At 50.5% G+C, this 26,488-nt stretch overlaps 1 protein-coding gene across 2 annotated transcripts in view; it reads left to right on the forward strand.

Annotated features, from left to right (window-relative positions):
- VPS50 (VPS50 subunit of EARP/GARPII complex) overlaps nucleotides 1-26,488 on the forward strand; it is a 2,190,829-nt gene that overhangs the window by 1,563,614 nt on the left and 600,727 nt on the right. For both annotated transcript variants that reach the window (XM_069648466.1, XM_069648467.1), the window contains one exon: nucleotides 18,249-18,425. In XM_069648466.1, the coding sequence (XP_069504567.1) occupies nucleotides 18,249-18,425 (177 nt within the window). The remainder of the gene's footprint in view (nucleotides 1-18,248; nucleotides 18,426-26,488) is intronic.

Raw genomic sequence — 26,488 nt, forward strand, 5'->3', positions numbered from 1 at the left:
TCTGCATCAGGTAAGTGCACATTAAAACACTTGAACACATGTCTAGCTTTATGAGCCTGGCACCTAAGGCGCCAGGACTGCGTCCAAAGGGCCCCAGCTTGGGCCCGCTGGCACTCCCCTGGTGGAAATGATGCCTGCCTCTGGGGTCGCTGGGTCGGACCTGGCACCTTGGAGGTAGGCATCATGACAGTACCCCCCCTCAAGGCCCCTCCCAAGGTTCTTCCCTCCGGGGGTTTGGGCTTGTTCGGAAATCTCCGGTGAAACCTTTGTACTAATCGAGGTGCGTGGACATGGTTACTAGGCTCCCACGATCTCTCCTGAGGTCCATATCCCTTCCAGTCAACAAGATAGAAGAGTTTCGACTTTACCACCTTGGAGTCTAAAATGTCTTTAACTTCGAATTCTAATTCCCCTTCAATTTGAACTGGATCTGGAGGCTTGGACAATCGGGTTCCTGGTTGTACTGGCTTCAAAAGTGATGCATGAAAAACTGGATGAATACGCATGTTGGACGGTAGATCCAGTTTAAAGGCCATGAATCTGGGATTGAAGGTTCGCGGGCCCTTGAGGGGTAAATGTTTAATTGCTAGCCATACCTGGTCTCCTCCTTGGTAAGGAGGAGTTTTACTTCGGTGCAAATCAGCATTTTCTTTATACTTTTTCTTGGCTTGCTGTAAATGAGTTGCAGCTTCTTTGAAGGCTCGGGTTATTGTGGAATGCGGATGATTTACTGCGGGCATTTCCAGGGTCAGAGGTGGATCTAGGTCAGAGGTCCGAGGATGGTGACCATACAAAGTATGAAAGGGGGTTTGTCCGGTTCCAGAATGCACTGAATTGTTGTATGCATATTCTGCGATCCAAAGGATGTCTTTCCAATTTAACTCGGATTGGTGTAACATGCACCAAAGATATTGCTCGAGAGTCTGATTGGTTCTCTCGGTTTGTCCGTCGGTCTGGGGGTGGTGGCTGGTGGATAACCGCACATCTATTTTTGCTAGTTGGCAACACTTCTTCCAAAAATGTGAGATAAATTGACTTCCACGATCCGAGACTAATATGGAAGGGAAACCATGTATGTGAACTATATTCTCCAGGAATTCCTTGGCCAAGGTGGAAGCTGAAGGCAAACCCTTTAAAGGGATAAAGTGGGCCATTTTGGAGAATAGGTCCCCAATTACAAGGATTGTGTTGTAACCAGCACAAGGAGGCAGATCTGTTATAAAGTCCATTGACAGGGTGTGCCATGGCGCCGGTGGAATATCCAAGGGTTGAAGTAGGCCGGCTGGCCTTTTCTTTTGAGCCTTGTTTTGGGCGCAAATTCCACAAGACAGTACAAAAGACTTGATGTCTTTTCTCCAAGAAGGCCACCAGAAGTGGCGTTTGATTTTTTCCTCCGTTTTAGCGATACCAGGGTGTCCTTCCATTAAGGATTCATGATGATGGGCAATAACAAGTTCTTGCAATTCTTTACTTGGCAGAAACAACCGCTCCTGGAAGTAGGGTAAGTCATCCTTAACGGTGTAATGAGGACCCTTTTGACTCCATTCCAGTAAGGTTGAAGAGTCTAGAAGTTGTTTTACTTGCGTTTGGATATCCTCAATAGTTTGCAATGAAGTTAAGCCTAAGATTGTTTGCTCAGGTATGATGGGCACAAGTTCTAAGCTCGAATTAGGTTCTTCCATGCCAATCCGGGATAAGGCGTCCGCTTTTCCATTCTTGCAGCCAGGGCGATAGGTAATTACAAAATCAAATCCCGCAAAGAATAGAGCCCATCGGAGTTGTCGTGAAGATTGAGCTTTGGCCGTTTTCAAATACTGTAAGTTTCTGTGGTCTGTAATTACGGTGATGGTGTGTCTTGCCCCGAGAAGGTAGTGACGCCAAGCCCTGAAAGCAGATTTGATGGCCAGTAACTCTTTATCGGTAATTGTGTAGTTGATTTCAGGAGGAGAACATTTTCTGGACCAAAAGGCCACTGGGTGTAGTTGGTTAGTTTTTGGGTCTCTTTGCGACAGGACAGCTCCCATGGCCGAACTGGATGCATCGGTTTCCACTATGTACGGGAGATCTGGGTGCGGGTGCTTCAATACAGGTGCAGAGGTGAATTTGGTTTTCATGTCCTGGAAGGCTTGTTCGGCCTCAAGAGTCCATTTGAAGCGTTTGTTTTTCTTTAGGAGAGCGGTGATGGGTTGGACTGTTCGGGAAAATTCCGGGATGAATCTTCGATAGAAATTGGCAAAGCCGAGCATGCTCTGAACTCCCTTCACCGAGCTTGGAGATGGCCATTTGAGGATGGCGTCCACCTTTCGCGAGTCCATTCGGACTCCTTGAGGTGTCAGGATGAATCCGAGAAACTCAACTTCTGTGGTATGAAAAACGCATTATTCGAGTTTTGCATATAATCTGTGCTGGCGCAGTTTCTCAAGAACTGCCCTAACATGTTTTCTGTGATCAGATTCTGAAGAAGAGTACACCAGGATGTCGTCAATGTAAACAATGACACAGACATCGATAAGTTCCCGAAGAACATCATTCATAAAGTACTGAAAGGCGGCAGGTGCATTGCACAAACCGAAGGGCATCACCTGATATTCGAAGAGCCCAAACTTGGTGCGGAATGCAGTCTTCCATTCGTTGCCTTCTTTGATGCGCACCAGGTGATAAGCTCCTCGGAGATCTAACTTGGTGTACACACAAGCTTCTTTCACCTGGTCGATAAGCTCAGGGATCAAGGGCAGAGGATAACGATTCTTAATCGTTATTTGATTTAGGGCGCGATAGTCAATACACGTTCTAAGGTCGCCTTCTTTTTTCGGCACGAAGAACAGAGCTGAAGAGACAAGAGACTTGGACGGGCGAATAAAACCATTGGCTAGGTACTGATCTAAATACTGACGCAAATGCAGGTTCTCAGGTTCCGTAAGAGCATAAATCCTACTACAAGGTAGTTGAGCATTGTGTACCAGATCGATTTGGCAATCAGAAGACCGATGGGGAGGTAACGTGTTAGCCTGTTCTTTCTAAAAAACGTCTTGGAATTCTTGGTATTCTGACGGTAGCTGTACAGGGGTGGAAGTCGCTGAGGCTAGACCCATAGCTGGATTTCTTGGATAACAAGTTGGTTCACAATCAGGAAAACTTATCTTCTTTGCTCGCCAGTCAATTCTCGGATTATGTGTTTCTAACCAAGGAATTCCAAGAATTACTTGAAATTGTGGGGCCTTGATCACATCAAACACGATCGCTTCCCGATGTCCATCCTGACCCACCAGTGTCACTTCAACAGTGGAATGCGTTACAGGCCCTGAGGCTATTTCGGTTCCATCTACTGTAGTAATGACATCTTGGGTTACTTTCGGGCGGAGAGGAAGCTTAATCCTGGAAGCCAATTCACGGTCTATGTAATTTCCAATAGCTCCACTGTCGATGTATGCTTTTATAGCATGCAACTGCTGAGGCTGTTTTGGGTCCACGAGCACCATTGGCATGACAAAATGCGAGGTCAAAGAGTTAGTTTTCAAGCTCGGCAAGCGGACCGCTACGCTTGCCGGGCTAGGTCGTTTCCCGAATCAGGTGTCACTAATTCGTTATCAGTAGCTCCAACCACCTTCTTAAGTGGTTTAACTGGACAATTTCGAAGAAAGTGACCGGAAGTCCCGCAATACAGACAAAGTTGCATTTGCCGCCTTCTCTCTCGTTCTTTCTGCGTTAATGGTCCTTTAACACCACCGATTTGCATAGGTTCAGATACGTCGGTACTCTTGGAGTTAGCGTGGGTTTTGATCGGTGCTCGGTTTTCATACTTGAATCGATCTGCTTTTCTATTTTGAAGTCTGTGATCAAGTTGAACCACCAAGTCAATGTAGTCTGCGCAGACCTGGGGTGGGTTTACTATCTGAGTTAGAACATCCTTAAGCTCTCCGTGCAGGCCTCGATGAAACAATGTGATCCTTTTGCTTTCTGGCCATCCAGTTTCCACAACCAGTCTGTTAAAGGTGGCTATGTAGGACAGAAGATCCTGATTACCTTGTCGTAAGGATAGCAGTTCGTTATCAAGGGCCTGTCCTTGAGAGTGCCGAGCGAACAATCTTTCCATGCTGGCCTGGAAGCCCTGAAAATTCTGGAGAATGGGGTCATCCTCATTTACCAATGGAATAGACCAATCGGCAGCACTGCCGCTGAGGTAAGATAGTATAAAGGCTACCTTGGTCTGGTCGTTAGGGAAGGCTCCGGGTCTGCATAGAAAGTGTAAACGACATTGGTTCATAAAGACGGCATATTTCTTGGGATCCCCCGCAAAACGTTCAGGCGGGGCCAAAGGCATGTGTACAGTTAGATTAATTTGTACCGGGTTACTGAAACCCATTGATGTGGAAATGTCTCCGGAATTAGGTAAAGGAGTGTGCCCTGCCTGGGCCTGTAATAACCTTTTGGCTAGGTCATCTGTTTTTTCCTTGGATAAGATCAGTTCTCTTTTGAGAGCGTTAGTCTCCTGGCGGGCTGAATGCACCTCTGCCCGTAATTCCCCCAAAAGCTGGGCCAGCTGGTCCGTCTCGGAAGTCTCCATAGCGCCCAGGTGGGAAATTGTGGGTAGGCTTCGCGTTCTGTAACGCTCACCTGATTCCCACGGAGGCGCAGGTCTGGCTTCGAGTGCTGATGCTTCTTCAATGGTGAAGCGCAGGACTCTGAAGATGGACAGGAAGGGCCCTCTACTCTGGCTTCTCCGGCTCGCAGGAATATTCCCCTGTGCGTGAAAAGGGAATATTACCTACTGACTGAGTTATGCTCAAGCCTCCCACTCTCTTCCAACCCTCCACGACAGGGTCGGACTGGGACAAGAAATAGGCCCGGACACCCAAAAAAAAGTGGCCCACCCTTCGCTTCAAAAAAGTGGCCCACCCTGCGCCTCAAAAAAAGTGCCCCATTCCACGCCTCAAAAAAAGTGACCCACCCCGTGCCTCAAAAAAAGTGGCCCTCAAACCATCATCCGTGAATCGCCTACCACGCTTCTCACTGCGCAAAAACAGATGTTTCTACAGTATCAGTGCCATTAATAAAACACAACCTTTCACCCCTTGACAAAACAGGAAGCGGCATCAAAAGCAGACTAATATGGTTATGATTTCACTAATATGATATGCATTTCATACAAGAATGGATCACTATATGTATCTGTGTGTTTAGAGCCATATTGTCAAATTACTGTGAATGCAAGCAGACGTCCAAGGCCAAATGATAATATGTTATTGTATAGCACTTACGCTTAAGCTCTTTTTTATAGAACAAATATGCATACAATATCACCCAACCTGTCTTGGTACCCATTTATCGACCTCAGAAGAATGAAAGGTTGAGATGGCCTTGCTGGGATTCGAACCTGCAGATCACACACACATCACAGCAGCGAGCACTCAACCCACTAAGCTATTATATTGGCTATAGTAAAATGAGCATCTGCAGGTTTGGTGCAAATGTGGCCGCATTTCAAGCATGTGTGCAATGCATCTACTTTTCAGGCTCTGCCCACGGTAGTGCTTGTGTGATGAGGGCATCAGCAAATACAAGTGCATGACACAAGGCAATGGCGCCTGACCATTGAGGGTAGTTTCTAAGATCCCAAAATGCAGTCTCTAGTAAATCACATCCATGACAAGCTGCCAGCCAATCCCCCAGGACCTCGAGCACCTGATGGTAGGCTGATGTTAGCTGGATGTCAAAGCCAGCCTGAAAACAACAACGTCACGTCAGTAAAACACTGTCAGTAAAGGCCCCGTTTCTGGAACAGCACCACCAAGGCATGGTGCTTCAGGCAGTCCCGGCCGTTTCCTCTGCTTATTAGGAAGTGGGGGCCCGAGAAACATGTGAATGAAAGAAGGGACATGCATAGCGCAGCACTGTTAACTGAATCGCCTCAAGGCGCTTCCTGGCCACACGCCCACAGGGATTCTGGGAAATCGACAGACCAAAGGAGGTCGAAATTGTAATGCAAAGATCCCTGTTAAGCAGGCTAGATTCTGCACGGACAAAGCAAAAGTAAGATTCTAACAACAAAATGTCAAAAGAGAAAAGTCAATTAGCTTTGAAGAAGGAAGGATGACTGCTTTGTGGGATGGAAAGTACATCACACCCCTCTGAGATTTGTTTTAGCGAGTAGGCCCTCTTTAAATGCCATGTACGCGTACAGGTTCGAGATATCATTGATATGACCAAATTAAAAGACTAATTGGAGCATTGTTCACTATTAGTTGCATTTCCATTTTTAAGTTGGTGACATAAAATGGAGGCTCGTATGCAGGCATAACGTTGCCCACAACTACCTCATGCAAATAAAAGGTATCAAAGGACGTGGGAATCATTGAAACCACAACACAGTGTGGCTAGTGAAATGTGCGTTCGCCTCCAGCTATACAAGGTTGACAGCAGTTCGGATAAAAATTGCACTCAATGTGAAAAAGCGAAACACAAGGTGAGAAATGGAAAATGCTGGCTGTGCTTGGATAAATGATAATAATGCATGCGCCAATAGTCATTAAATAAAGTGCATAGACTGAGAACAGCCAACCTTGAGCTGTTTATGTGGCGCTCCCCAAATGCCACAACACATCACAACACACCACCATGTTGCACCCTCTCTACCAAGTCCACCTCACTCCCCCATTCCCGACATGGCACCGTGGCATCCATTCATGTAACAATTGTGTATAGGCGCGTTACAAATGCCGCATTCGCTCAGATTTTAGTCCATGGCCTACAGTCATCTCTGCAGCAGGACGCTACCCCGCCACGCTATCTTAAAGCACTTTGCCCACGGTTTTCTGAATTTCTGTGTGTTATGGCAAACTCTCCGGGGTTCCATTATCTGCCCTTTAAACTACCAACAGAACTGGCTCTCCTCCGGCGAGTTCATGGTATTATTCACTTCCAAAGGGGGAAAGTCTGGGGGGGGGTCTGACTCTCGGGTCTGCCGTAGCTCGCACCCCTGACGCTGGGACTGTACACCGATTTGAGCAGCGGGCGCAAGGCCCACTGAGATACCTTGCCTGCTGCTGAGTCACAGATTGGCCGACAGGTGATGATATGATGGGCCCTACGAGAATAGTACTAGTACTAGTCCTTACCTCAGTGGCTGGCTGGCTGTTGGGCTGCTGTCTGTGGGCTGTGGCCTGTGGCAGTGGCACTGGGCACTGTCTGCTGGCCGCCTCGCCTGCTGCCTGGTGGTCCGCCTGTGTGTGGGCACTGGGCACTGGACTGTCGGCCTCCAAGTTGTCTGGTGAGGTCCAGCTCCGTGGTGCCTGGTGGTGGTGGCTCTCTCTCTGTCTCTCTGCCAGAGCGCTGCCTGCTGCGCTGTGTCGGTGTGACTGCGACGTGCCCAAATAAATCAGGGCCAACCCAGGGTGGGTCAGAGAGGCAAGCGAGGCCCAAGGCAATTAGAAATAGCAGCATTGGCGGCACTGTGGGTGGGCAGGGCAGCCTGCCCAGCCGAATTTTCATTGGCTTTTCTGTGGCGCCAGCGGCCCCGGGCCCCAGCCCAGCCCCCAGGCACAAGTTGAAGACAGTTGCTTTCAACTTTGCAAAGAAGTGTTACTTACTTCCTGCAAAGTTGAAGCAAGTGTCTGTGAAATGTGTCACTGTTCTGGCAGTACCAGCCCCAGGCAGGCCCCCAGCTCAGCCCTCAGCCCTGCAGGCAGGCTGCACCCCCAGGGTCAGGACTCGGAGGGAGGCAGGTGTTACAATAGCTTTATTGTGTGTTTGCAATTGCTTCAGCCTGCCTCCCTCCCACAGATCAAAGAAACGTTCTGGCCTGGCCATTGCAGGCCTGAGCGGAGCGCGAGCCGGCGAGCACAAACGGCACCGGCCCCCTTCAGTGGCGGCACGGGTGCCGGCCCTGTGGCCCACGACGCCGTGAATGAATTATGCATGCATTTGCATCTGCATGCATCATAAATTATGATGCATGCATGATGCAGATGCAATCATCAAAGCAAGGTAACATCTAGTGTGTTACGTTGCTATGATGATTCTGAAGACGGCAGACAGTGCCGCTGCCGTGCGGCACCAGCGCCTCCCCCCCTGGCTCCCTGCCCTGCTGCACAGCACAGCCCAGCCCAGGCAGCCCAAACCCCCCCTCCCCATCTGACTTCCCGGCCATGGGCAGCCTCCTGCTCTGAGCCCCTGGAGCTACAGACAGTCGCGAGCTGCTGCTCTGCGGTGCTCGGCGCACACACACACACTAGGCCGGGGCCGCCGGGCCTGCCAATAAAAAAAATGACAAAAAAAAAACGGCGCAGAAGTGGCTGCTGGAAAACCGGCCCCAGGGGACCCTAAAGTCCTTCGGCCACGGGCCGAAAGACCGAAAGGGCCAGTCCGAGCCTGCTCCACGATACCCTTCCACGATTCCCCGTGAAGTCTCACCTTAGGGTCAGGAAGGATGAGCTCTCCATCCTGCTTCTGATGCAGGGGCGCGTTGAAACCCAGTTACTTCACTGGATTGAGGATTGATGGGAGTTCAGGTAAGCTTGACTATTCAGGTAAGGCTCTGTAAAAGTTCTGTTGCAAGTTCAAAAGTCCAAGCTTAATAATAATGTTCATTGTCTTTTTGCAGCAAGCGCTAATGCTTATGTCTTTTTTCCCCTTAGGGGCTGGGGTTCGGAATGCCGGAGATATGGCACCGACCCGAAGTGAAACGTGCAGTTCCAGTTCCAGTAAATGGCAGGTTAGTTCTGGATGAGCGCCCGGGAACTGTCTTTGCATCCGCTCATTCAATGTCTTTGTCTTTTTTCCCCATAGGGGCCGGGGTCCGGAAAATGCCTTGAAGCGGCAAGACCGAAATGAAATGGGAATGACCCAACAGGTAAGTCTTATTCCCTTCCTTCTCTCACCTCTTATTCTTGTCTTTTTCTCTAGGCTCTGGGAAGTGGCTGTGTATCCGGATGATCGCTGCTGAAGATGGAGGAACCCAGGAAAGGTGAGTGAAATGCAGCGCTGCAGCGATCGTAACAAAATGCTTTTAAAAATAATGTCTTCCCTTTCAGGATCGTCGGTGATGTCTCTGTGGTGCAGATTTAGCTGGTAAGGTCTCTTGTCTCCCTTTGCAGGTGACCCAGGATGCTGACAGGCGTGGCTGAAGTCCAGATGCAGGAGCTGACACGATGAGCGTCCAGCTGCGAGGAGCAGAACAACGCGAAGCGTGAGTTGCTGATCGGGTGTGGTTTAAATAGCTTTGGAAGAAGTCTCAAGTGTGTATCCTTCCTCCGATCAGGTATGTATCCTTCCCCGACCACACCCGGGTGGAAAGTAGTCCCACAGGTAAAGTAGTTCCATTCAGGCCTCAAGAGGGCCTGAATGTGGCAGCATGGTCTGCATCAGGTAAGTGCACATTAAAACACTTGAACACATGTCTAGCTTTATGATCCTGGCGCCTAAGGCGCCAGGACTGCGTCCAAAGGGCCCCAGCTTGGGCCCGCTGGCACTCCCCTGGGGGAAATGATGCCTGCCTCTGGGGTCGCTGGGTCGGAACTGGCTCCTTGGAGGTAGGCATCATGACAGCCAATGGGATATCAAATGTCAAGCCCTTTCCCTGGAAGCCCTCTTCAGATTATAACCACAATTCGTGCTGGAAGGAGTCCTCTTACATTTCTCCACAGAGAAAACCTACTTCACAGGAACATTCTTCACACTTTCAACTTTCTACAAAGTGAAAACCTACCTCAGATCCAGGTGTACAGAATAAGCAGATAAATCCAACTTTCATAGTGAGGAATGGAGGGCAGGTCTAAAAAGTCCCTATTTAGGACCTGCTCTACCTGTGGGCTCAAAAAAGTGTTTGTGGGGGACATGCACAAAGACTGCATCTACGGTATCTACCCCAACCACTCCATTGAGGATTGTGATATCTGTCAGGGCCTCAGTTCCAAGACATTGAAGTACAGACATAGACATCGGGTCTGGTGGCTTAACGAAAGGAATTACCCGCTCTCAGAAGCAGGCAGTGCTAAAACTGTCTATAAAAAGTCCTCACTTGGCTGAGGAGAGGCCATGTAAAAGGCATAAGAAGCACAAGCATGTGAAACACTCCTGTGAGGCTCCATCCGCAACCAGTACCCTGACATCAACAACGGCTGGGTTGATATCACAAAAGCCTTTAGCGTTGACGAGGTTGTCAGTGGCAAAGCCAACTACACCGTCAAAGACCCAATACCGTCAGCAAAACCGGCTCTGGAGCGACACTGTCAACAAACCATCTACCTCCATCAAAATCATCTACGAAACACCATTGACGAAGTCTTCCACCAAAGATCTGCAGACGTCCAAAGATCTGCAAAAAAACATTGCCCGACCCATTCGTGAACGGGAAATTGCCGCAGGCACCGTCAGCGTCGACACCTCACTTGTCGATGACACAATCACCACAGACATTCTCCGCGACGCACTCATCGATGATGAAATCACATACGGTGGTGCAAAAGGAATCAAAGCATCGCTCAGAACTTGCTTCCTCATCATCAAAAAAGTAGTACATACGTCGTCGACAATGTCCTTGAGGACCTAGAGAGAGCCAGCTAAACAAGTAATGGAAAACATTTCTAAAAGCCCACAGCATCAGCAAAGGATGACAAGTCACCAAGCATAGAGCAAAGTACAAAACAATCTGCACCAGAGAGTCTTCCCTATAATATGCATGAGGCGCAAAGAGAGTAGGTACAGTCGGTCATGTCACCAGTGTCACCTGTCACCTACTCACAAACCATGCCAGACGAAATATTGCAGCATCAAATCAACTCAGATTTTGAAGCAACACATGGGGACTCCCCAGTCTTCTCAGAATCTGAAGATTCAATCATTTTCGAAGAGGACCCACAGGAGAGACCATTAATATGCACCGCTTCCACTAGAGGCAGCAACCGCCCCACCACCACAAATTCCTAGGCCAAACCAGCCCCTGGTGCCAGGTCAGTCTCTGTTAAACCCACATATGTGGTTATCTATATTTGTTTTGTCCTCTCGGCAGAGATTTTTGTCACAGTTAATCAAGGCTACCACCAACTCCACAGATGCCAACACAGCTGGCCACACAACAAGAAGTCTCACTAATGTGAAGTGGGCCCCCCCGGCCACATCTCCAAGAAGTTCAAGGTCTCCATCAAGATTCACATCACCCCAACAGCGCCATCAACAAATGATGCTCAAAACACCTAGACTCCATAGGTCACCATCACAGGCAACTGAGACGCCATACTGACCACCAAGGCGCTCTCCACCCAGAACCGAAGAGGAAGGGGAACTTCCGACCACGGATTCCGACAATGACCCTCGAACACAGCATCTACCACCACTTCTGTGTCACCATTCGGGGGAGGAGAGGGACTGGAATACTGATGAATCCCAAGTGGACGACCCCCCGCAGGATACACCAAAACAATCTCCACCGGATGAGATTGTAGCATTCCATTCAATGATCACCAAGGTGGGCCAAGAGTTCGGCCTTACACCGTCCAAAGAAGAGAAAGAGTGTTGCCTCTTTGACCATATGAGCAAAGGGCATAAGGCAGTAGTGTCCATTCCCATCTTGAAACATGTCTGGGAAGAAGGCCTCCGCACAATGAAGCACCCCTTCATCGAGCCAGCAGTTAAAGGCAGGTTGGACAAAAGTTCAAGGCCCCGAAAGCGACGCCAAAATGCATTACTTCTCAGCCCACCCCCGATTAGGTAGTCTCAGTGGCAGAAGGCAGGAAGGCCCACTCGCATACGCGGAAACGCACAGTAGCACTGGAAAACGAGGGGTGCAAGATGGACGTGTTTTAGAAGAAGGTCTTAATCATCGAGCCACCGGGCTAAAAGCAGAAATCACCTTAGCCATAATGGCGAGGTATGACAGGGAGATTTGGCACAGGGTGGCCCCTATCCTGAAGCACTTAGCAGAAGAAAAAAATGAAAGTATTGTTGACCATCCTAAAAGAAGGAGAGGAGGTGTCCAACTACAACATAAATATTGCTGTGGGCATAGCCAGAACCGGCTTTAATTGGAAACTAGCAAATTGGAAATGGGGTGTTGCTCAGGCGACAAAGCTGTCGCCATTGCACAGACTTCAGGCCGGAGGTCCAACACAAAGTTATAGACATGCGCTTTGAAGGAGATAATCTATTTGGGACCAAAATAGATGACACCTTAAAGGCGATGAAAGCGACATAGATACAGTGAGATTTCTTATTGCGTTACAGGGAAGACAACATTTTCGTCCCTTGAGAGAAGTATCTGAAAGAGCCACCTCTTCATCCTCCACAAGAGGTGGATGGGCATATGGTAAGTGTACCAACTACTCCCAAGGGCATAGAAGAAGCTTTCAAGGTTACCAAAGGTCCAAGGACTAACGACAAACACAGCGACACAAGGGGACTCCAGCCTCCCAAAGAAGGGGACGGGGGAAAACACAAGACTGACTCGACAAGATGCAAACAAAGAGGCCAGATAGACTGAAATGGTGTGAATTACAGCAACAACTGGTGCCAAATAACAACATACAACTGGTGCCAAATAACAGACAATGGATCCAGGATATCACCAGGAAGAGACATCTTCTGGAGTTCGTCAGGAGCCCACCTGGGCATCTCCCCAAAGCGACGAACACTGCCACATCTAAAGATGCTCCAAGAGGAAGTTCAGGAAATGCTTCAAAAACACACAATAGAAAAGGTTCTCAATCATCTCAAAGGCTCAGGGGTCTACTCGAGTTACTTTGTAGTAAAAAAGTCAGACGGCAGGTGGCGTCCCATTCTCGATTCAAGAAAGTTGAACACATTTATAAAGAAACAAAGGTTCAAAATGGTCACACTGCATGAGACAATACAAGCAGTACAGCCCCATTACTTCCTGACATCTCCCGACCTACAAGATGCATCTTTTCATATCCCGGTGCACCCAAAGCACAGAAAATACCTATGGTTTGTGGTAGAAAGCAAACAGTACCAGTTCCATGTAGTACCCTTCTGTGCCAGATCATCCCACCAGACATTTAGAAAACGCCTCGTTCCCATTGCGGCATACCTCAGAAAGCAGGGGCACAATGTCTATCCCTACTTACACGGTTGGCTCATTCGGGCTCCGACTCTACCCAGGACACTACTAGTCTTTCTTGGAGCACAATTTACGACAGCAGAAGCGCTTGTCAGGCCATCAACAGACAGAGTCAAGACCTTCCAACCTTGCTGATGGATGTCTATTTGCAAATGCATGGGCTGCTGGGCACCATGTCCTCTTGCATTCCCCTAATTCCAATTTGCAGACTTCAAATGAGGCCTCTGCAGTAGTTTATGTCCAACATTTGGTCCCAGATGATGGGGTCGTGGGACGTCAGGGTGTAGCTTACCCCCTCGCTGAGACACAAGCTCGAGTGGCTGTCCCTCATGCAGAACATAAAGGTAGGAAACCTTTACAGGAACTGATGCCTCCGTGTCTTGCTAGGGTCTGCACATGGAACAGCTTCCTATCAAAGGGCGATGGACGGCTGTAGAGGCGACTCTACATATAAATGGTCTAGAGTTGAGAGCAGTCAGATGGGCTGTCTGATCTTTCCTAATGGTTTTGTGAGGATCCACAGTGAGGGTTCACATGGACAATACAACTATGATGTATTACATCAGAAAACAAGGAGGGACAAGTTCACAAACTCTGTCTCAAGAAGCGCAACGGATATCTTACTGGGCGATGTGAGGAGTCAGAAATGAGATTCAGACACAGGGTTGTCATGTTATATGATATGATATAATATGATCTAGTATTTATAACACGCCTATACACAAGTGTTTCAAGGCGCGACGAGGCAAGGTAGTGGAGAAAAAAGCAGGACGGACAACGATCCTACTAGGCCAGGTATCATTCTGATTGCGCAAGTGCGTGGGAAGGGGGCAGGGACAGTGCAGTACATGGCAAAAGATGATAACACTAAGTAAGTAGCGGCCAGCAAGTGGCAAGTACATGGGTAAGTGCAGACATCAGGTGTCGAGGACTGGGACGGGGACTGTAGGGATGCAGAACAGTCCCCAAGTGCGGGGGTTGCCAGGTGGACACTGCAGGTGTGTGACGCTGGTGGGGGAGGGACCTGGGCCCGGGATCAGAGGGTGTCCATGTAGCCAGTGCAGTACCGGTTATAGCCAGGAGATCATCAGAGGGGAGGAGGAGAGAAAGCAGAAGCAAAGAGAAAGGTTTTGAGGTGCTTCCGGAACTGGAGATGGTTCTTCTCAAGGTTAAGGGAGGCAGGGATGCTGTTCCAGAGGGAAAGAGAGGAAAGAGATCTACCACCAACACGTTGCTTGGAGAAGCGACTGACCCTGAAGGAGTTGGAGGCGGATAAGCGAAGAGCTCGAGAAGGAAGATATTTAGGAAGAGAGAGTTGAAGGTATTGAGGCCCCAGACCCCAGAAGGCCTGGTAGACGATGGAAAGGGTTTTTAACTTAATCCTCGCAGCCACTGGGAGCCAGTGCAGAGATTTCAGTCCTGGAGAGATATGATCCTTGGGATTGATTCCAAGGACAAATCTTGCAGTCCTGTTCTGGATGAGTTGTAGAGGACGGAGAGTAGAAGCAGGAAGATTTAGAAAGAGGCTTTCGCAGTAGTCCAGCCTAGAGAGAACCAGAGCTCTGGAGACAGTGAGCTTCTGGGAGAAGGAGAGGAAAGGAAGGATACCTCTGAGGAGGTGCAGCTTGTAGTGTGACTTCTTTGAGACCTCAGAGATGTGAGGAGAGAAGGAGAGTGTGGAGTTGAAGATGACCCCAAGGTTTTTGGCCTTGCCGGTGGGAGCAGGGAAAGGACCAAGAGAGGCCGGCCAGAGAGCAACAGGAAAGGAGGGATCAGGTGTGCCAATGAGGAGAATCTCAATCTTATTGGCATTAAGGCAGAGGTTATGGCCGGCACACCACTCCTGGATAGCAGACAGACAGTCAGAGATGAGGGAAGGAGAGGAGGAGGCTGGGGGTAGCCTGAAAATGAGCTGGGTGTCATCCACATAGTACTGAAAGTTGGGGCAGAGTGAAGCAATGCGGTGGGCAAGGAGTACCAGGTATTGGTTGAACAGCCAGGGAGAGAGGTTAGACCCCTGGGGGTCACCACATGTAGAGTAAAAGATAGTGGAGAGGAAGGACCCAAGTTGGACCTGAGAGGGTCGGTCAGAGAGGAAAGAAGTCAGCCACGCCAGAGCCTGACCAGTGATACCCATTTTATCACAGAGACGTTGAGCAGGATGGCATGGTTCACAGTGTCAAAGGCAGATGAGTGATGAAGCAAGATGAGGACACAATGGATGTTAGAGTCAAGGTTGGAGAGCAGGTCTTCACAGATGTTCAGGAGAGCAGTTTCCGTGCTTCTGGCAGCTCTGAAGCCAGACTGATGATCATGAAGACAACCAACACATTAAGTGTGGAGATTAAGCTGGGAGAGGGGCAGTTTCTCCAGGAGACTGCCCAGGACGGGAGTGATGGAGATTGGGCGATAGTTAGCCAGGCAGGAGGGGTCGGCAGAGGGTTTCTTAAGAAGAGGGTGCACAAGAGAGTGTTTCAGGGGTGATTGGAAGACTCCAGTGGCGAAGGAGTGATTGCAGAAATCAGCCAGGGCAGGAGCCAGGGAGTCGATGTTGTTCTTGATAGTTTTGGAGGAACAGGGGTGAACCTGTTTCAATGAGAATTTCATAGATCGGACTTGTCTAGAAAGATTGTCTGCGGAGAACAGGGGAAAGGCAGAGAAGGAGAGAGGAGGGGTGGCTGCAGAAGGGCCAGAGGAAGAGCAGGGAGTAGGGGAAGTGAGGGGATAGGAGGGGACTGAGGACAGGGTATCCTGAGTTTTAGAGTAGAAGTGAGACGCCAGTGCCGTGCAGAGGACCTGGGATGGGACAGGAGAGGTAGAGACTGCGGCGGCTTAGATGAGGGTAAACACGCCAGACTCATGATTGGACGGACCCTTACATGCAGTGGTAACTCTGTAACCGCCGCCTTTAAGGGCTACCAGCCCAACACGTGATGAGGCCCAGTGTAATGATATGATGGTGGTAATCTACCTCTGATGCGTCCTGAAAACAACAATGTGGAAAAATACTTGCCCTTGGAAAAGATCTAGACACTCCCAGATCTCCAACTCTACCTGACTGCTCTTCAAGTACCCCAGCTCTCAACTCTGCCAAATGGGACTTCTACTATGTCTCCCACATTTTGTCTCAATCCTCTCAACCTATGCACATTTCAGAAATCTCTCAAGTCATTACTCTCTCCTCCTAAACCCACCTCCATCTCTTCTCCTCTTTCTGCTAACGATCTATCTCTCTACTTTGCTTCTAAAATTTCCAACATTCAAAATACCCTCTCAAATGTACCTTTTATCCCCCACTTTCTTGGGTTTTTCCACCACCTCTACCCTTTTCTCTTGCAACAATGTCTTACTTTGCTCTCACCAGCCCTGATGGGGTTCTTGACCTTCTCCTCAGGGCTAACACTGTATGTGCCCCTATCGACCCTCTATCCTCACACATAGTGAACCTCATAGCTCCAAGTGTTGCTCCATATCTTACTTCTCTCTTCAACTCCTCTCTTGTCAGTGCCACTTTTTCATCATCCTACAAGTCAGTTACTATCATCCCCATCCTTGAGAAACACGGCCTAGATCCTAACTGTCCTACCAATTTTCATCCTGTCTCTTTTGTACCTCACAATTCCAAAATCCTAAAGCGTGTAGTTTTCTACTGACAAACGGAGTTCCTTGACGCAAACAACCTCCTGGATCCTCTTCAATCTGACTTCCAACATCTTCACTCTACTGAATCGGCTCTTCTAAATGTCGGCAACTACATCTCTTCAGCTCATCATGCTAACCATTCATCTATTCTTATTCTTCGCAACCTCTCTGCTGCCTTCAGTACCGTCAACGATTCTGATTTTCTTTCAACACTATCTCGCCTAAGCACTAGGGACATGGCCCTCACTTGCTTTGTTTCATATCTCACCCCCAGACACTTCCAGTTGTGCTGGAACAGCCTTACCTCCCAATTTACCCCCTTACTGTTTGTGGTACCCAAGGGTCAGTCCTTGGTCCACTTCTCTTTACTCTCTATCCCTCTGCTCTTGGCACCTTGATCTCCTCCTATGGCTTCTCCTAGCAACTCTTTGCCTATGGCACACATATCCTCTTTTCGTTTGCATCCTTATCTGACAAGCTGTTTTAAAAAATGGTACCCAAGGGTCAGTCCTTGGTCCACTTCTCTTTACTCTCTATCCCTCTGCTCTTGGCACCTTGATCTCCTCCTATGGCTTCTCCTAGCAACTCTTTGCCTATGGCACACATATCCTCTTTTCGTTTCCATCCTTATCTGACAAGCTGTTTTAAAAAATGTCTAACTGTAACTCTGCCATCAAATATTGGATGGCATATCACTCGTTCATGCTCAACTCCACGAAGACTGAAGTGCTCTACTTCCCATCCAAACAGGCTATCTCTCCCCCCCCTTCAGTTTTTCTCTCCCGACTTCCTTCTCTACTCGGCTTATGCACGCAACCTTGGTCTCGTCTTCTACCCATTTCACAACTTCTAGCTATTCATCTCCAAATCTGTTACTGCGGCCAGACTTGGGGCCTCATTACACGGTAGGCGGTAAGGGTTTACCGGTACTGGTAAGGGCATTGGTACCGGTAAACCCTTACCGCCTTACTACGAGTTCCCTTTGCGGGAATGGGGAAGTGCCTTGGTGAATGCTTCCAAAGAAGTTAGGAGACTTCATTAAATATCATTTGGATGATAACAATTACGGCTTTCATGAAAATCTGCCGTTCTACATTGAAAGTCTGAGAGCATCCTAAGTGAAGCTTTCAAAAATGTGACTGCTAATACTCGCAGCGAGTGAAATTCCTTCATGACCGTTTGTGCTTTTAGGAGAATTGGTGAAATCCGCGCAGTGCATGAGAAAAGGAATGTTTTGAACATGTTACTTATAAATGATGTTATCAGCGTTCATTTGAATTTAGATTTAAATGCTTGAGAACACATTGAAAGCTCGGACTGTCTCAAATGTATTAAAGTGAAGACTCAGAAACGTTTTATTTAAGGCTTCAGTATTGATGTTGTACATACAATACAGTCCAAAGGTTCCGAACCTGGCTCGGAAATCATTTCCCTGTGCTTTAGCGTTCATTCTTGCACTGATATCATTTTTATACTGGCTCATAACTTTGTGCATTTGAAGTCTAACACTTTGTTTTTTTTTTGCTTTTGTTATCAGGAGTTTAAATTCTTGGGCCATTCACGGTCGCCATCAGTGTCGCCCAATAAGCAGTCTTCTTCCGCAGCTTCAGCAGTAGCCTCTTTGTTTGAACAATATAGCGATGGCGGAAACCCTTTCGAAATTCAAGTTGACAGTAAAGATGATGAGACCGAGGATGTATTGGCCTCAAATGGGGTATGACGGATTTTATTTTATTTTTTGTTCTGCGCTGCAGTAATGTTGAAATGTCTTCCATGTACACAAAGCCTGATTCATGTAATTATTTGCGTGAAAAACGCATATTTGCGCGACTTTCTGTCCGAAAATCCCTGTTTGAAGTGTGGGGATTTTCGGGCAGAAAGGCGCGCAAATCTGCGTTTTTCACGCAAATAATTCCATGAATCAGGCAGAAAATAAATACAAGTGATGGTGGTAAAATCATTTTTATTTCTTTTCACGGTGGATTGATGTCAATGCTATGTGGAATTTTCTGTTTGCGTTTTATCTTTGTATATGATATGAAATGGTATTTATAACGCGCCTATACACAAGTGTTTTAAGGCGCTACGAGGCAAGGGAGGAGGAACAGAGGGAAGACCGAGACAACGATCTTATTAGGCCAGGTGACATTGAGCTCGCACAAGTGCAGGGGAAGGGATGGCTAATGTATAAAGGTTACATTTTGACCGTAAATACAATACAATATAAATAAATAAATACATGATGACAGGGCATTTTACTATGTGATTTTTCTCAATGGGTAAAATAAGTTACACCCAATAGTGTTTACTTTCTGTACTATGAAATAATCACACTGAGAACGGTTGAATGATATTTTAATAATAAAAATAACCGTTTTTTAAAATATAACGTTGTTTTCACCTTTTTCCACTTTGTGAGTGCTTATATGCATCACTGTTACCCATAGTGAGATGCTCAGTATATCGACCTAGGTATTTATGGGGCGGGGGAGAGAAGTGCTGAGGAGACCTAACAGGGGTATCGAACCCCTGATGCATGGCATGGTTGGGATGTTCTGCTTGAGCTATGCTCCCATCGGTTTTCTATAATGAAAGCATGGCCACTACTTTCACCTTACGCCTGGCCTAGAGGCCTTACTCTGACAGAAGCCCAGCCTCCCCGAGGGTCATACTGACCCTGCTTCCTATCTCCAATTTAATGACCATCCCTGCTTGCGCTCCACCCGTGCTGTGTTGCCTTCCCCTCCTCAAAGCCATCCTTGTCCTGAGGCCCTACCGTAACCTGCGACCCAGCCCAGCCTGAGGTCATTCCTCCCCGAAGGATCACTCCTGCTTCAAATGCCATCCTCCTACTATTCCTGGGACCTTTTTTTTCCTGTCCGGGACACACCCCAGTTCTCCAGCATGGGGTCTGGCATGGATTCACATGCTCATGAATATTCCCCGTCGTCAGGCTGGGAATCCTCGGTAAAGAAAAAACCAGTATCAGTTTCGTTTCTGATCTGTCTTTCGTAGTAATAACCAATCACTGGTCTCTGCGTCATACTGACCACAGCCAATGACTGCCCTCTACCTAAGCACCGCCTCTGGCAGCCATCTTCAGATTTTTACCGCACGTTCATGTGTTGGGATCCTCGTGCTATTGCTCTCGAGCGTTAGTGCTATTTTTTCGCGCTTTTTCACAAAAACTTCGATTCTTTCGGTCAAAAGAGCCTCAAGCTCCACCGATCCTACATCCGATCAACGGGGACCCGTGTCGGATTCATCTGTGCCCCTCAAGGGTGAAGATTTCGTCGAGCTACACTTCGGAGGACTCCAGAAGCTTCTCAGGCCCGGTCTCGGAGATGGCCCAGGAGAAGGGAAGCTCGACGCCCGGAAAGCTGTTCAGGGCCTGCCCTGGATGCCAGCTGCAGAACGTCTTCAAGGAGGACGAACACTCTTTCTGCCTTTACTGCCTTCATGGGGACAAGACGCACGTGGAGAAGGACTGTGCGTTTTGCGGCAACATGTCGGAACGGACCATGAAGGACCGCCATCAACGTCTCGCCAGCTGGCTGGAGGGTAAGAGCCCGTCTGGCGAGAAGAAGAAGAAATCTGAGCGGTCTTCTAAGACCTTTGAGGGCGCCCCGGCGACGGGGGCCCAACATAAGGCCAAGCACCGCGAGTCCGCTGGCACCGGGAGCGCCGAACGGTCGGGCTCTACGGGCGCCAGGCAGGGCGCACCCTCCCCGGCACCATCAACCACGAGCCAACGCTCTGGGTCGGGTAAGAGGAAGGCCGAGCACCCGGCGAAGCTCCTGGAGAGACCCCGGTCGAGCTCTAAGGCAGAGGAGGAGCGTGGCAGTGCCCGCTCCCTCAAGGATAAGGCGGTGAGCGCACCTAAGGTGGTGAAGGCCTTGATCCATTCGACCAAGCCCTCTATCGAAACGGTCGCGGCGGCCCTGGCCCAGCCTGTGGAGGCTGCACCAGTGGTGGCGGCCTCGGGGCCCAGAATCTCCCTGCCTCCTCGGAGGGAGTCTTCTTTCGTGCCCATCGATAGGACCCCCGTGAAACCCTCCGTGGGGAAGAAGGGGGGGCAGGGCGTCGTCGTAGATTCGGCCTCAACCTCAGAAGAGGAACTGATCGAGGTCTTAAGCCACGGCCTAGGCGTGGAACAAGACCAGCCCGTCGGAATGGGCCCCGACGCAGGTGACGACGACGACATCGTCGAGGATACCGACGGGGCCCCTGCTCGCCCGTCGGATTCCCCTCTGCCGGCGCCGCAAGACAACTCAGCGGCCATTTTGTTGGCTATACAGTCCTTATGCTCCGAGATAAGGACGAGACTACCGTTACCGACGGAGGAACCTCTCCCGTCGGGGGATCCAGAACCGGGACCTTCTGGTGTTCCCCCTACCAAGAAAAGAAGGATCCATCCACCGCCTCCTTTTCAACCGTCGCGCCCCGTCCAGCCCTCCTCCCCGTCCACCCGAGGGGATGATACGGGGACTGACACGGCAGCGACGGGTACGGACGACGAGGCATACGACGAGGATTTTCCGTCGTCGCCTCCCACCAGGGCTTCTCCGCCCGACGAGATTGGATCGTTCCACTCAATGATCGCCAGGGCATCCGAGCTTTTCCAACTCTGCCCTGAGGAGAAGAAAAAGGAAGGCTTCCTTTACCAACGGCGCGAGACCAAGAGGAAGACGGTCCTCGCAGTGCCTCTGTTGGACGACATTTGGGATGAGGGCCTTTCCCTCCTCAAGAACCCTTCCACGACGCCAGCGAAAAGAGACCGGTACGAGAAAAAGTACCGGGTCCCGGACTCGGCCCCCCTATGCCTCCGGGCGCAGCCTACCCCGGACTCCGTCGTCTCCGCGGCAGCCAGGAAGAAAGCGGGGGGGGGTGCGGCCTCCACGTCGACTTCCCCGCCGGACGGCGAGGGAAAGAAATTGGATGCCATGGGACGCAGAGTCATCTCGTCGGCGGCGACGACGATTAAAGCGGCCAACGCCTTGGCTATCGTGGCCCGCTACGACAGGGAACTCTGGTACAAGATAGCTCCCCTGCTGGATTTTCTGCCGGACGACAAGAGGGCGGAGGCCCTTGAGATCCTGCAGGAAGGTGAGGTGGCCTCGGACCACGCCATCACCGTGGCGACGGACATCGCCGACACTGGGTTCCGCCAGATGGGCAACGGCGTTTGCCTTCGACGTCGCGGATGGCTCAAGGCTACGGACTTTCGGCAGGACGTCCAGACCAGGGTCCTGGACATGCCCTTCGACGGGAACAACCTGTTTGGGAAGACAGTGGACGATTCCCTTCAGGCCATCAAGGCGGATACTGAGACGGCCCGGGCCCTTGGAGTACTGCAGCAACGGCAGACGCCCTTTCGGAGCGGCGGAGGCAAGGGCGCCTCCAAAGGTTCCGGCGGCGGTTTCGCTTCCTACCGTCAAGCGGCCCGCTCGTCGTCGCAAGAGGCCTACAGAGGACGAGGCAAGTCTGGCGGCCCCCGCCGTCGTCGCCAAGGAGGCCAAGGCGGCAAGGCCGCGTCCAAGCAGGATTGAACCGGCCGTGGGGTCGGGCCCCCACCGAAGCACCCCGGTGGGAGGCCGGCTGGCGGGCTTCGTCAGCGTGTGGGAGTCCATCTCCACCAACCGTTGGGTGCTGGACGCCCTGGCCCGGGGCCACGCGCTCGAGTTTCAAAGAAGTTCATCAAGGCGCAGAAGTTCCGGATGGTCACCCTCCAGCACGTCCTGGGTCAGCTGGAGGAAGGAGACTTCCTATCGTCGTTGGATTTGGAGGATGCCTACTTCCACATTCCCATCCTAAAGGGGCACCGAAAATTCCTCAGATTCGTGGTCCAAGGGCGTCATTACCAGTTCAAAGCCCTTCCCTTCGGACTGCGGTCGGCACCCAGGGTTTTCACCAAGTGCCTCGCACCGGTGGCGGCGCAGCTGCGCCGCGAGGGGATTCACGTCTACCCCTACCTGGACGACTGGCTCATCCGCGCCAAGACGAGGGAGCTCGCCGTGGTCCACACGGCAAGGACCGTCCAACTCCTCACGGACCTGGGATTCTCCGTGAACTACGCCAAATCCCACCTGGTGCCCGCGCAAGTCGCACTGTTTCTGGGAGCGAGGCTCGACACAGTGTCCCTTCTGGCCTCCCCGTCGGAGGAGAGGACCAGGACCATCTTGGGCAAGGTGCAACGGATGTTGGTGGCCGACGCGGCCAAGGTGAGGTCCATCAAGTCCCTCCTCGGGATGATGTCTTCCTGCATCTACCTCATTCCCATGTGCAGGCTCCGGATGCGCCCGTTGCAAGAGTTCCTGGATGCGCGCTGGATCCAGACGACGGGCAGCTTCGAGGAAAGGATCAAGCTCGACGAGAGTTTCCGACGAGCGATACGGTGGTGGGGCACCCGCGCGCATCTGACGGCGGGCATGGACTTCCAGACCCCAGCCCACCAGGTGACTGTGACCACGGATGCCTCCCTAGAAGGGTGGGGAGCGCACACCGAAAATCTGCACGCAAGGGGACTCTGGCTCCCGACGGAGAAGTCCCTGCATATCAACGTCCTGGAGCTCCGTGCAGTGTTTTGGGCCCTCAGGTCCTTCCTTCCGTCCCTCAAGGGCAAGGTGGTGAGGATCTTCACCGACAACACCACCACCATGTTTTACATCAGGAAACAGGGCGGAACCAGGTCCCCAGCGCTGTCCAAGGAGGCGCAGGACCTGTGGCATTGGGCCGTCGCCCAAGGGATTCTTCTGGTGCCGTTTCATCTGGCAGGGATAAAAAACACCATCGCCGACTCACTCAGCAGGGAGCTGCGCTCGTGCCACGAGTGGGAACTACGGCAGGATCTGGTGGATCGCCTCTTCCGACGGTGGGGCACACCCCAGATCGACCTGTTCGCGACGGCGACGAACACCAAGTGCCGGAGGTTCGCCAGCAGGTTTCCCCAGACGAGGAGCATGGGCGATGCTTTCTCGTTCCCCTGGGAGGGCCTGTTCCTCTACGCGTTCCCTCCCTTGCCTCTGCTAATCCGGCTCGTCAACCAGCTCAAGAGGTCACGGTGCAGGATGATCCTCGTCGCACCTGCGTGGCCGAGGCAGATATGGTTCCCGGACCTTCTGGACTTGTCGGCGTCCCCGCCAATCAAGCTGCCGGCGGACGCGGATCTACTCTCCAGGGAAGGAGGCGCCATCCTCCACCACGACCCGAAGTCGCTGAACTTGCAGGCCTGGCTCCTGCAGCGCTAGAGTTTGGAGGATACGACATACCGGCCGATTGCAGAGAGGTTCTTGCAAAGGCCAGGGCGTCCTCGACTCTTAAATGCTACGGACACAAATGGAAGAGGTTCTCTGTCTGGTGCCACGCACAGAAGATTAACCCTCTACGGATTACGGCTCCCCAAGTGCTGCCGTACCTGCTGACGCTGGCCAAAGCTGGTCTGGCACACGCGTCCATCAAGATTCATCTTGCTGCGATCTCCCGATACACCAGAACCACGGGCCGGACGTCCTTGTGGTCTCATCGTCTGGTGAAAGAGTTCATGAAGGGACTGTTCAGATCGTTCCCGCCGGTGAAGGCTCCGGCCCCGGCGTGGGAGCTCAACGTGGTACTGACCAAACTCATGGGACCTCCGTTCGAGCCTCTGCACTCGGCCCCGTTGAAGTTTCTATCGTGGAAAACAGCTTTTCTCGTGGCCATCACCTCCGCACGACGAGTGGGAGAGATCCAGGCCCTTTCCTGCAAGGCCCCGTACTTGACTTTCCACGACACGAGGGTAGTGCTCAGGACGCACCCCTCCTTCATGCCCAAGGTACCGTCGGACTTTCATCTCAACGAACCCTTGGTGTTACCTGTGTTCTTCCCGTCGCCTTCGTCGCCGGCTGAGAGGACTTTGCACTCGCTGGATGTAGCTAGAGCGCTGAAGTTCTACGTGGACCGCACGAAAGGTTTTCGGAAGACGTCACAACTCTTTGTGAACTTTGGACCTGTCAATCAGGGGAAGGCTCTCTCGAAGGCTTCCATCTCCAGATGGCTCTCCGGCTGTATCATGTACTGTCACCGGTTGGCAAACCGACCGCTGCCTGGCCGTCCGAGAGCCCATTCCACCAGAGCGATCGCAGCTACCACGGCGTTCCTATCTGGTGTGCCCCTGCTGGACATATGCAGGGCTGCTACGTGGAGGTCGACGCACACCTTCACGAAATTCTACTGCGTCGACCGGGATTCCAGGGAGGAGTCCAGGGTCGGCCAAGCAGTGCTGCGCAACCTGTTCGCCTGAGGTGAGCCTGGTGAGGAGGTAAGATGCTTAATGTTGAGTTGATGTGATGCTTAATGTTGAGCCTTTGCCACCTCCCGTGGTTGTGCATGTGTGTACTGCTATGTATTCTTTATTCATGAGCATGTGAATCCATGCCAGACCCCATGCTGGAGAAGGAACAAGTTACTTACCTGTAACTGTTGTTCTCCAGCATGGGTCTGGCATGGATTCACATGCGAACCCTCCCGCCTACCCCTCTGCGGCTCTTCACTTGGTCATACTGCCACTTCACGTGCTTCCAAATCTGAAGATGGCTGCCAGAGGCGGTGCTTAGGTAGAGGGCAGTCATTGGCTGTGGTCAGTATGACGCAGAGACCAGTGATTGGTTATTACTACGAAAGACAGATCAGAAACGAAACTGATACTGGTTTTTTCTTTACCGAGGATTCCCAGCCTGACGACGGGGAATATTCATGAGCATGTGAATCCATGCCAGACCCATGCTGGAGAACAACAGTTACAGGTAAGTAACTTGTTCCTTATAAGGCTGATGCCATGCTTGTGTTTTTATCAAATCGCTGATCTATTTTTGATTATTCTTTATATTATTGCGAGTGAATATTTTCACATGAACCCAACCAGCATTACAAGGACCAGATGTCCGTTTCCAAGTCCCATACATGTTCCATATGGGAATAGTGCCTGAGACCTTGCATGGCACCTGCAAGTCCACTTCCCGATCCATTACATGGTGACAAGTGTTAAAAGGCAAAATTCTTCCTACCTCTATAAAAACATTTCTAATGGATAGGGTACAAGTACACTCACACATTTGTCATCTTTGATATATTCCTGCAGTGTCAGCTGGATCGCAGAATTTTTTCCCAGCAGGGAGTACTATGCGATTCTGGTGTCTGGATACCTCGGTGCTTTCACTTCTAGTCACCTAATAGAATGTTGAGGATCCATATCTACCTCTCGTATCCTCTGACCTCAGTTCCTTTTTCATTGCGCTCAGCATGCTTCACAGAACATTGTGTGTCACAGTTTTCTCACAGAAAACAATCCTTACAATGTCTACTCCTAAACCCTCAGAATGTTTGCGCTGCACCAGCTGCAATTCAAAAGCGTAATTGACTGGTCTGTAACACAGTTGTATATGGTGCCTGGTTAATCAAATATGACATAACCAATTTCGGTTCCTTTCAGTCCATGAACCTGTAGGCCTTGAAAGAAAGAGTGGTGAAGTTGACTCAGCTCGATCAGCTTCCAAATCTCCAGGAAGTACACTCTCCAAAAGAAATTCCTTGTAACGTAGAAGTTTGGAGATAGCCGAGAGATACAAATCTCCCGAATGGCTGAAAAAGAGGAGCAAAAACCACAGGAAGCACTCCAATTCGAGAAGCGAGTACCAACACTTCTCTTCATCTTCATAAAATTGATAGATGCCATTGGGACGGCTTGTCAGAATCTTCCCTGAATGGGTAAAGGCAAGTCACATTTCCTTCTAGAACTTCCTC

The sequence above is a fragment of the Ambystoma mexicanum genome, chromosome 2q (genome assembly GCF_040938575.1).
Source record: "Ambystoma mexicanum isolate Mex_15411 chromosome 2q, UKY_AmexF1_1, whole genome shotgun sequence".
Classification (NCBI taxonomy): domain Eukaryota; kingdom Metazoa; phylum Chordata; class Amphibia; order Caudata; family Ambystomatidae; genus Ambystoma; species Ambystoma mexicanum.